At 38.8% G+C, this 12,105-nt stretch overlaps 1 protein-coding gene across 2 annotated transcripts in view; it reads left to right on the top strand.

The window, feature by feature from the left end:
- The window catches only part of CNST (consortin, connexin sorting protein), a 118,059-nt gene that overhangs the window by 93,197 nt on the left and 12,757 nt on the right, over positions 1 to 12,105 (top strand). For both annotated transcript variants that reach the window (XM_003267340.3, XM_030812560.1), the window contains one exon: positions 3,186 to 4,084. In XM_003267340.3, coding sequence (XP_003267388.2) covers positions 3,186 to 4,084 — 899 coding nt within the window. The remainder of the gene's footprint in view (positions 1 to 3,185; positions 4,085 to 12,105) is intronic.

The raw sequence follows: 12,105 nt of genomic DNA, 5'->3' as shown, positions 1-12,105 counted from the left end.
CTAGGGAGCGACGTAAAAGACGCCTGCCGCCTCTGATCTTTCACAAGTGTTACATCTGAATTGCTGCCAAGGATCTTTTTTTTTTTTTGCACTTACATTTTTGTACATATGCCACTCCTAGAAAAATAGCAAAACAAGACTTTATGTTATGTAGCTCCACATTTTAGACCTCTATTAGTAGATACCATAAAATCTAAGTTCTTATAAAAACATAAAATTCTTATGTTTTCAGTAGGTGGTTATATATATCTAACAGAATAAGAAAAGATTGTACAAAATGCTCGGAAATAGAATTGGTGTTGGTACATTCATACATTGTTTTCTGTCTAAAAACCAACAGTTATTGTATATACTTTACCAGAAATTTGTTCTGTAAATTTAGATATTTAAAACTCTGTATCTTGATAATTTATAGCAATTTAATTTCTCCCTTTTTCTGTTTACTAACATATGATATACTTTAGTTTGTATATATACATTTCTAAAGCATTTATGATGTATTTCATACCACCTTGTGCCTTATGTCAAAAGATTTTAAGAGGCTTTCTTCTAAATGTTTGGCATGTTGCTCATTATAAAAGCTTTAGAAAATAAAAATAAATAAATATGTTTTAGGGTTTTTTTTTTCCCTTGATATTTAATTTTACTGTTAATGTATATTTCTAGGCTTGATGTTCCTGGGCCTGAGAGCCCTGATATTGGAGAGGAAGTATCAGGTGTTTTGGATGAGTTGCCCTGAAGTGATATGATGATGATGATGATGTCGATGATGTCATAATTAGCCTTTTGCCCTTCCCCCACCCCCTTTTTTTTTTTTGAGACAGGGTCTCACACTGTTGCCCAGGCTGGAGTGCAGTGGCACCATCACGGCTCACTGCAGCGGTCTCCTGGGCTCAAGTAATCCTCCCACCTCAGTCTCCCCAATAGCTGAGATTATAGGCACACACCACGGCGCTCCAGTTAATTTTTAAAAATTTTTGTGGGTATGGAGGTCTCACTATGTTGCTCAGGCTGGTCTGGAAGTCCTGAGCTCAAGCAATCCTCTCACCTCGGCCCCACAAAGTCCTGGAATTATAGGCATGAGCCACCGTGCCCGGCCAGCCTTTTACTCTTTACAAAGTATATTTTTATTCTTTCAAATCTTACTTTATCTCCTTTTCACTTCTGAGACAAGCTAGAAATGTTGCCTTGGGTCAGTCCTACTAGACTCTGTTCTTCCGTCTTTTCTTTTCCAGTCATTTTTATATTAGAAATCACAGTAAAATGAGCTTCATAATAATCTTAAAGGAGGAAAAATATCACAAAGCTGCCCAGTTTGGGTGTGAACGTGTCTCTGTGTTGAGCACATTGGGAAAAGTGCTATTACAGGCTGTGCATTTGAGTTTGAGACTTACTTAGCATGGTTGCTGCCCAGCACCTCCTCCTGCTTGGCCTCTGCTTTGAGTCATGTGGTACAGATGGGGAAACTGAGGTACCAAGTTTCGGTCACTTGCTTGGTGCTTTGATTCAAGCTAGAACCTGGGCCTTCCCATTTCCAATTGAATGCAGCCTGCTTCTGCTAAGTACATTGTATGGATTATCAAAGGCTTCAACAATCCAGATGTCCCAGGAATATCCCTGTGAGGGAGTATGGACTAAATTCTGGGGAAAGAAATGTTGCTCCAGTTTCACCAAACTGTTTTAAAGAGAAATGTCAACAATGTAGGTGACTCTTCGAATGTAGTTTGGAACTCTTGCCTTTTCCAAAATTATGGTGGAGTTTTTTTCCCCCATTTTCTGTAGTATTTCTAAATAATGGGATGAAGCAACCATTTTCAGGCTATTTTGTAAATAATACATTGTATCCATAGATAGTCTTTATTACTTATCACTTAAGTGGTATCTCAGTTCATTAGATACCATACTTTAAGTGGTTCCATTTCGTGGCATAGCTGCTGTCCACCACCCCACCTCCTACTCATAGAATGGCACCTCAGACTGATTCTGTACCTTTTCAGTCACTTATAAGCTATTAAACAGTCTCATTTTGCCGGGTGTGGTGGCTCATGCCTGTAATCCCAGCACTTTAGGAGGCTGAGGTGGGCGGTTCACAAGGTCAGGATATTGAGACCATCCTGGCTAACACGGTGAAACCCCATCTCTACTAAAAAAAAATACAAAAAATTAGCCGGGCATGGTGGCGGGTGCCTGTAGTCCCAGCTGCTCGGGAGGCTGAGGCAGGAGAATGGCGTGAACCCGGGAGGCAGAGCTTGCAGTGAGCCGAGATCGCGCCACTGCACTCCAGCCTGGACAACAGAGCGAGACTCAGTCTCAAAAAAAAAAAAAAAAGAAGAAGTTGCAAGTAATTTGCAAACACATTTATTAGTGGTATTATGGTCAAATTATAAATTTGAAGAGAACCGAGTTTGTTCCTTTAATCTTAGTAAACCAGACCAATACTACTTTTCTTACATTTAAAATGATTAATGTGTTACTGAGGTTCATCATGTAAAAACATTTACTTAATACACCATGTCTTTTTTTGTTTGTTTGTTTGTTTGTTTTTGAGACAGAGGTTTGCTCTTGTTGCCCAGGCTGGAGTGCAATGGCGTGATCTCAGGTCACCGCAGCCTCCGCCTCCCAGGTTCAAGCAATTCTCTTGCCTCAGCCTCCTGAGTAGCTGGGATTACAGGCATGTGCCACCACGCCCAGCTAATTTTGTATTTTTAGTAGAGACAGGGTTTCTCCATGTTGGTCAGGCTGGTTTCGAATTCCCGACTTCAGGTGATCCGCCCACCTCGGCCTCCCAAAGTGCTGGGATTACAGGCGTGGCCACTGTGCCCGGCCCAATACACCATGCCTTAAATGTGCTGAAAATAATTTTTGTAACTTCATTTTAATGTAAAAGTTTAATAAAGTTCAGAATATCTTTTAAAGCTTTGAAAATGACTTTGTTGATTTTAATGAGTTCTAAATGATTTATTCATACTCACATGCTTTTGAATAATCCCTGTTATGTATAAGGATTATTTACTGAATATTTTAGGTGTTTCCTCTACCTAAAGACACTATTATGCAACAGATAGAATTTCCATTTGAAAGGGTTAGAATATTGTTGTATTACACATATTCATATGTCCCTTCTTTTCCTTCCTATACAAAGTGTTGTTTTGAATTTTTAACAATTTATTTTTCTTCATCTTTAGAGAGTAAAACTTGTCTTGGCACAGAGTCAAGGAAAGAAAGCCAACATACAGAGGAGCCCCTGGGGAGCAGTCCCTGCTGTCATCAGATGGACAGGCAGGCAGATTCCCCAAGCCTTTCGGTAACTGCAGGAAAGGACCACGTGGAGGAGCTGCTCTGCAGCGCTGAAGCCACGTTAGCGCTCCACACCCAGTCCTCGGAGACAGCAGGGAGCCCGTCTGGGCCAGACTCTCCTGAGGATGCTTGTGAGGATGACAGTCGCTTGCAGCTGGCTCAAACAGAGGCCTGCCAGGATGTGGCCAGAATAGAGGGCATTGCTGAAGACCCTACGGTGTTTCTTTCCAGCAAGTCAGCGACAGAGCCGTTGATTTTACCAGGCTGTGACCGTATACCTCCTGCATTGATTTCTGAGGGTAAATATTCACAGGCTCAGAGGAAGGAACTCCGTCTGCCACTTCGGGATGCTTCTGAGGCGTTGCCCACAGACCAACTTGAGAACAATGAATTAAATGAGCTGCAGCAGCCTGATCTTACGGACAGTGATGGAAAATCACCACAGTCGCAGGCTGACTCAGACGGCTCTGAGAATGTGCTCTGTGGAAATAATCAAATATCTGACTTAGGCACACTGCTTCCAGAGGTGTGTATGGCCCCAGAGGAAAAGGGAGATAAAGATGACCAACTCAACAAAGAAACAGAAGACTATTTGAACAGCCTTTTAGAAGGATGTTTGAAAGATACTGAAGATTCCCTTTCCTATGAAGATAACCAAGACGACGACTCCGATCTCCTTCAAGATCTCTCTCCTGAAGAAGCATCCTATAGTCTCCAGGAGAATCTGCCTTCTGATGAGAGCTGTCTTTCTCTTGATGATCTGGCCAAAAGGATAGAGATTGCAGAGGTAAATCAGAGATGAAGTACAATTAAAAGTAAAATGGCATTTAAAAAACATACATATGTATTAAATATTGCCTTGTTTTTGTAAGTTTTCCCTTGTCTCAAACATGAGGGAAAATTCTAGTTAATGTAAGCTTTTAATTATTAGTAGTTTTTACATTTGTATGTATTGAATAAAATGACTTTTAATCATTAGAATGTTCGTACTACAAGATGTTCTATTGCATGCCTTCAGCTAGAGTGAGCGTTATTGTATATATCCATTTTTTATAGTCCTGACTGTTATGTGGCAGTTCCAGAAATTGGAATCAAAACCAGAATAGTCACATTCTAATAAGGAAGTCTCATTTTTCTTCTCATACATCTAGCAGATAAAATATGATATGTACTTACTGTTTCTTCCTCTTGTTAATATATTTTTTAAATCTTTTAAAATAGTCTAAAGAATAGAGGGAACATTTTTAAATGTAAGAGGTACTGGATTAATTTTTAACCTTATATCAAGCTGAAAAAAGAGATTAAGGAAAAATGACCATTTTTCACTGTTTGATAATACAAAAAAAAAGTTTGGAAAAAGAAAAGATAAAAGCCATATCCGAACTATTGCACCCTCACAAAGGCGGCCTGCTATGGTAGAGCAGAATTCGATTGCCTTAGTTCCAGTGCAATCCTACCAGGTAGTTAACAGCTTGTTGGAGTTACCTTTTACCTCTGTAAGCCTGTTTTCTTCTCTGAAAATTAGGATACTAGCTGCCTTTCCTTTTCTTCACCATTTTCCCCCCCAAGTTCACTTTTAAGTCCCATTTGTACTCATTGTATTCTAAATCGGCATTATCATTGATAAAAAAAATAAGGGGGAAAATGAAAAAGTAACAAAGCCAAAGTAGACAATCAAATCTATGTGAAAAGAGAAGACTGAAAAGCTTGCTAAGGTAATTATAACTGTTATATTACTAGCTCTCTTTATTGCCATTTATAGTCAATTCTCTGTAAACAATGAGTTTTCTTTCTAATTTTTTTCTTGCCAAAATTAGATAGAATAGTAAAGCACTTGGCTTACTATTCATTCTCTTATTTTAACCAGACAGCTTGGTTGCCATTTGCAGTTAATTCTCTACAGACCGTTGATTTTTTTCTTAGTTTTTGCTTAACAAAATTATTTAATATTGCTTAATAGGCACAGAATTTCCATTTGTGACAATGAAAAATGTTGGAAATAGATGGTGGTGATGGTGCACGTTCTGGTTGTAATGAATGCCACTGAATTGTATATGTACAAAGAGTTAAAATGGCAGTTTCATGTAATACATATTTTTCCACAATGTTAAAAATAGTTTTTTAAAAAATTAGAGCTAATGGTAAAGCACTTAATCCGGTATTCATTCTCTTGTACATTTTAACTAAATCTCTGGTACAGGAAGTTAACAACACAAAGCTTATATACCCATATTCAAATCTTAGCTGTAATATCAAAAAAGTTACCATTATCTGACTGCCCTTTTTCATGCCAATAATGAAGTTGACCGTAAAGGGAGAACCCATGTGGTCTAATTTTACCTTTTTAGGTATAAACTGTGAAGAAGGAGCAGAGTGCTCCTGTTGTCTTGCCCACCTTATAAAACGTTTTCCTCCATTTCAACATTTGACTAGTTACACAGTGATAATCATATGGTGTGTCTTTTTAGAACTATCTTTCCCCAGTAACTCATATTTGAGGGGATAATAGGAACTTCTGGAATTTCAATTTTTGCTTCTGCCTGAAAGCTGTTCGGCTGGATAAATTTCTATCATCTAGTTTGCCAGATGTCTCCTCCAGAGAAATTCTTTGAGTTTTGGTAACCTTTATCTTCAGCCTCCTCCCTACTCAGCTGTGTTGAAGATGCACAAGGGTCTTGTCATGGATGTATCAAAGATCTGTAGCATTTCTCCTGTATATTTCAATCATCTATTGACATGTATTTCCAAAGCCTACAATTAATCAACATCCCTTTCCCAAATTATTTTTCCCCACATCACTGAATTTAAAATTGTACCCAACTGAGTCATCCTATTTCTAATAAATAAAAGAATTGTTTATATTGGGGAAAAAGTATTTTAAGGTGGCAGATTGTTAAATTAATGTTGTGTATTACAACTAAATGGAATATTCCCTCCTCAGACTCAAAACACAATGTCACTTCTACTGGGTAACAGCTAACAGTGGAAATTATATGTGTTTAAAGTTGTCTTTTCTATTAAGTTAATACATAATGGTCTCCTTTCCTAAGATTATATTGATCTATTAAGTTATTTTAAGAACCCCAAAAGCTACATATACATGACTAACAAAACTAATTTACTTTCCTATGACAATGCTAAGCAGATTGTTAAACATTTGCTTTCTGAATACTTATTACCCTCTCTATTCTGAGAAGCATAGGTTAACAAAGTCTGCCTAACTCTGTCAGGAAAGGAGTTTTTAAAGTTTCAATGCTAAAAATCACTAATGCTTAATATTTTCTAATACCTTAACAATGAGGTTTTGGACCAAGTAATCCAGGCAATTGTGGGTTTGCTTATAAGTGCAAACTTAGGATTTTTATTTTAAAAATTTCTTTTAATTTTAGATTTGAACATATAAAATTTTAATTCAAACTTTTTTTTTTTTTTTTTGATACGGAGTCTCACTCTGTTGCCCAGGCTGGAGTGCAGCAGCACGATCTCAGCTCACTGCAGCCTCCATCTCCTGGGTTCAAGTGATTCTCGTGCCTCAGTCTGTCGAGTAGCTGGGACTACAGGCATGCACCACCATGCCCTGCTACTTTTTGTATTTTTAGTAGAGCTGGGGTTTCACCATGTTGGTCAGGCTGGTCTTCAACTCCTGGCCTCAAGTAATCCACCTGCCTCGGCCTCCCAAAGTGCTGGGATTACACATGTGAGCTACCACGCCTGGCCTTCAAACACTTTTTCTGTTTGTGCTTTCAGTAAAATTTTATTAAGAGTCTTCCCTGTGTTTGGTGCTGAGGATACAGTGAGAAATCAGATGATGTTCTTGGCCTTTTGGAGGATCTCTGCTGTCACACTTGGCTAATTTTACTGGAATTGTTTTTGAAGTATTTTTTTATGCTTCCTTCCTTTTGTGATTAGAGGATATAGAACATGATCTCTCAATAACCAAGTAATTATGAACAGCATTTTTCGTGCACTTAGGAACGCCGAGGCAATGAGTCTGCCCCCTCCACCCCTCCACGTTGCTGTGCTATCGCAGGTGGTCCTTCTTTCTCTGTTTGCTTTCCCAGATCTCCCTATCATTTGTCCCCCCTCAGGTTCTCTTACTTCCCTCTTTCTACCATTGTGTTTGTGGTAGAGCATGCCAGTTTGTTTTTTGTTTGCCAGCTTTCCCCTTTTCTCTTGTCGGTCTGCTTTCATTTTCTTGCCACTCTTGTATTGCCCAGCCTTGGCTCCAGTGGAACTTGGTTTTGATCATCATTGCCAGCCCAGTGCAAGCACTCGTTTTGTTGTGTTGCTTTGAACAGTTGGATTCATCACATCAAATGAAATAATTTACACAAAATGTCATAGAGAACTAAAAATGTCTATACTATTTATATAGTGACATGTATAAAGGGAACTTGTCTAGGTTTGGAAAGCTTTTTCAAACCCATTAATTTGCTATGTAAAGTGGTAGCTTAATATCTGAAGTATTGCTATTCTTTCTTACGTAAAAAATAGCATGACACATCATCAAAAGTACAGTTTATACTGTATACTGTTTTTAAAAAGCATCAAAAATTTTATCCTCCTTTCATAGATTTTTAAGAAAAAAATTATCACATGTGCAGTGTCAGACAACACATTGGAAAGATTTACTCGTTTATTCTCTCATTCTGTAATTTTTATTGAGTGACTTCTCTGTGAGGGCCACATTACAGATGCAGTGACTAAAAATACAGGTAAGGATTTTGATGCAGATGAAGCCTGCAATCTAACAGTCATCTGGCACCAAGTGTGTTGTCCTTTTGCTGAATGTGAACATCCCATAGTTTTTGGCAAAGGATGAAATTGTATTATAATACCCATACACTGACGTGATGATGTTAATGTCAGAACCCAAACCCCTTTACTCAGGAACCTGATCGTGCAAATAAATCATGTGTTTGCTTGGTTCTGGAACCTGGAAGAGTTGCATTATCTTCTCTTTAAACTCTTCAGCTGTTCCTCCTGTAGCCTGAGACTCAGAGGGAGCTCCTAGCATCAAAACTTGAACGAAATGTGCCATGCAAACTCAAAGTGGCAGGATGACCCACGGGGTGCACACTCAGCTTCTACAGACTGTTACACGCATAGAGATGAGGTAGCTGTTTTCTGAACAAGTGAGGTTGAAATTGAACGTTGGATACATTTTACGAAAGTTAATCTATTGTTGAACATTGAAAATAATCATAGTATGTAATTCAGAAGTCCCCGTGTGAGGAGATTTTAGCAACATGATATGCTGTGTGGAGATAAACCATTCATTTTTCTTCATTAACATCTACATTTATAATCTGCTTGCAGAAATGTCATATGTTCAGAAAAATATATTAAGTGTTTCAGATTCAAGTGATTTTTGTTTTTAGAAATAATTTCATTATTTCTAAAATCTGAGGAAGAAGCCCTGTGTTACTGCTTGGGTCTTCAGAAAGCTTTTAATCTGGCCGGGCACGATGGCTCATGCCTGTAATCCCAGCACTTTGGGAGGCCGAGGCGGGCGGATCATGAGGTCAGGAGATCGAGACCATCCTGGCTAACACAGTGAAACCCCGTCTCTACTAAAAATACAAAAAGTTAGCCGGGCCTGGTGGCAGGCGCCTGTAGTCCCAGCTACTTGGGAGGCTGAGGCAGGAGAATGGCGTGAACCCGGGAGGCGGAGCTTGCAATGAGCCAAGATTGCACCACTGCACTCCAGCCTGGGCTATAGAGTGAGACTCCGTCTCAAAAAAACAAAAAAAACAACAAAAAAAAAACAAAAACAAAAAAAGAAAGCTTTTAATCTGGGAGAGAGCAACTCATGTTCCTTGCCCTCTGTCTAGATTAGCAACATTTACTTAAATGTTTTCAGACCTGCTTGTATCACATGAAGCAAAATACAGGGGAGGACCTAAGGTCACAGTGTCTAGTGGGGAGAAAAATCACAACCCAGATTGCTCCTGGGTTTGCCTTTAGAGAAGGTATCTAATCGAAGCTGTGAGTTTTCTTCCCTGTTGCCTGTTAAGTGAGGTAGTTCTTGACTAGATCACTGGGATCAGGGAAGTTACTTTACGACTAACTGCTGTGGGATTCTTTTCCCAAGTGAAGATGGGAGGCTAGCACTAAGCAGTAGTTGCATATGAAATCACATTGGTAGCTGCTGTATGGATCCAGAACAAAAGAGGGTCTTAGAAACCGCAATCATGGTTGTTCTGCCCAGAATGGCTCTTTTGAGAGGAGCAGGGGAAGTCCAGCCTCCTTACAATAGAAGAAATGCAGTTTTCCAATAACGTAAGAGGTTTTAGGAGCAATGGTTGGCCCAGAATTTATGTAGATATCTAAAGAGCCCCCAAAGGAAAACTCAGGAATTACCTGTTTTCCAAACAGTCTCATCCTTGCCTTTTGTTTTTATCATGACCTCTACATTTTCTAATTAATTAATGCTTGTCTTGATTGCCATGTCTCTTGCACAAAGCTCTTTTTCTTTTCCTTTTTCACCACTCTTTTAATTTATATTTGTACTGCCTCTTCCTGGACTTTTGCAGTAGTTACTTAATAAGTTTCCCGGTCCCTTGTTTCATCTTCCCCCCTCCAAATGGGTCTTACGTTTGCACTCTATAAACTTGGGGTCTCAAGCTGGTACCCAAGGAGCCAGTCAGGTATTGGAAGTCAGTGAAATGAGTTAGCTGTAGCGTGATAGGAAGAAGGTTTCCACGCCTTGTCCAGAAGTATTCAGCTTTTTTAAACTCCACAGATTAAACCAACCACAGCTGAGGGTTCTTGATCGAACACACAGACTGTGAGTTTAAACTCCTGCTATGAAACACTTTTACACTGTCATTCCTTTCCCGCAGCTCTCTTTAGCTGCAGGATAAAGGCTGTACTACTTGACATTCAGGACTCCTGTCATCTGGCCCACTCTGCCTCCCCAATGTCATCATCTGTCCTGGGATCCCAGACTGTACCATAGTCAGACTGGCCCCCTTGCCACCTCCCAGATACACCTTGCATGTTGTCACCTTTGCCCTGCTCCACCCTGAGGTGAGCAACCTTCTTTCCACATACCTATTTCTTCCCAGCCCTCAACATCTAGGTCATGGCTTTTTAGCATGGAAAGTACCAAGCAGTGCCTAGCTCATGGCCAGTACTCAGTAAGTGCTAGCTGATGCCATGATTCCCTGATCACCGGAGTCTAGAAGTTTGTTTCTTTCAAACAATTCCTCGGAACTTCAAATGAGGTCGAGGCTGGAACGTCACTCTTCCCAAAGTTCTGTCTAGCTATAATCTCTGTTATCATAAGACGCACACATACTGTCTTCTACATCAAACTGCAAACTCCTTAAAGATAGGGATTCTGTTAAATACATCTTTATATTGTCTGCAAAGCTAATACAGGCTGTTGTAAATAACAGCCACTATACACAGTAAGGCTTTTTTTTTTTAGTTCACTTATAAAAATAAATATCCTTTAATAATAGGTTCGGTTTTGATTATTTTCAGTGAAAAAGCTCCATTACTCAAACAAGTATTTCCTAGGTGCTATCTGTATGTAAATTGCTAATCTGTGTATTTTTTTATTCTTTGGCGTATTTAGTGAGCACCTACTGTATTACAGAAACTAGGAAGACAGTGCTGAACACAGGTCAAGTCCCTGCTCTCATGAAGCTTACTTTCTAGAGGGAGAGACACATAATAAGTTAACATAAAAACAAAAATATAGTTTTGGATACTGGAAGAACTATTAAAGAATTTCAGCAAGGTGAGGGGATTTAAAGTAAAGGAACTGGCAGCTATTTAAACAATTTTCTGGGCCTTAAAAATGGGATCATATCCTGACATTCTCATTTCTTTTTCTATTTTGTACTTACTAAATTGTCCCTTTAAGCAAGCAAAACAAATTACAGAAACATGAGGTAACACCTAACCTAGAAACTCAGACACATTGTAAAACTCCTGTTATTTTTTTAAAGCCTTTTTCCTTTTTAAGTGAATTTTTTAAAGATTCGACATTGATGTACTTCATCATAATGCGTTTTTTCCCTTGTTTGCCTTCTCCCTGTATTGCAGTGTTCCAAGATGCAGTGCTATGGGTCTGAGGTGACCACCATGTTCTTTCTGGAAAATGGCTGCTGCTTACAGCTGGTACTCCCTGGCCCAGCTGTGACATGTTTTTATCAATTTGCCATAGCAGGAGCCATGACATTAGTCTACTTCCAGATTAATCAAAAGACACAAAGATCTTTCATCTAATCTCCTCTTCCCTTGTGTCTCTAGATGGACAAATTTGGCCATTAAGTATCTCATAAATGAGGTGATGTGTAAGATAAGACTTTTTGCTAGAGTCTTATTTGAAAGTTCTATTAATCTCGTTTTAATTGTAATATATATGATAGCATATGGCATAAAGCAACATTTTAATTGTCATAGAAAATAAGATATTTTCACATTAAGGAACTAGCAAGAGGTTTGACACTGAGTTTGTTTTCAGACTCTACCAGCTACTGGCACTGCAAGCTTAAGCAAGTTACTCAAGCCCTTGAAGCTTGGCCTCTTCATCTGCAAAATGGGGCTAAGACTTCTCAAAGAGAGTTGTGAAAATTAAATATGATATATTATGTAAATATCTTTACATAAAATGTACACATTTACTAAATTATAGTTGTTATTATGGAACCCAACACTAAAGAAGCAGGCAGAGAATATCACTTGTTTCTGTAGTTAGGAATAGTAGTGGTGAATCTGACATGTGCCACTATAGTGAAATTGCTGGCACTTAAGTTGTTTATGATATACTATAATAATATGATTTATGAATGT

This window comes from Nomascus leucogenys, chromosome 5 (genome assembly GCF_006542625.1).
Source record: "Nomascus leucogenys isolate Asia chromosome 5, Asia_NLE_v1, whole genome shotgun sequence".
NCBI classification, from domain to species: domain Eukaryota; kingdom Metazoa; phylum Chordata; class Mammalia; order Primates; family Hylobatidae; genus Nomascus; species Nomascus leucogenys.
Note: the sequence above shows the minus strand (reverse complement) of the source record. Positions and strands in the feature narration are given on the sequence as shown.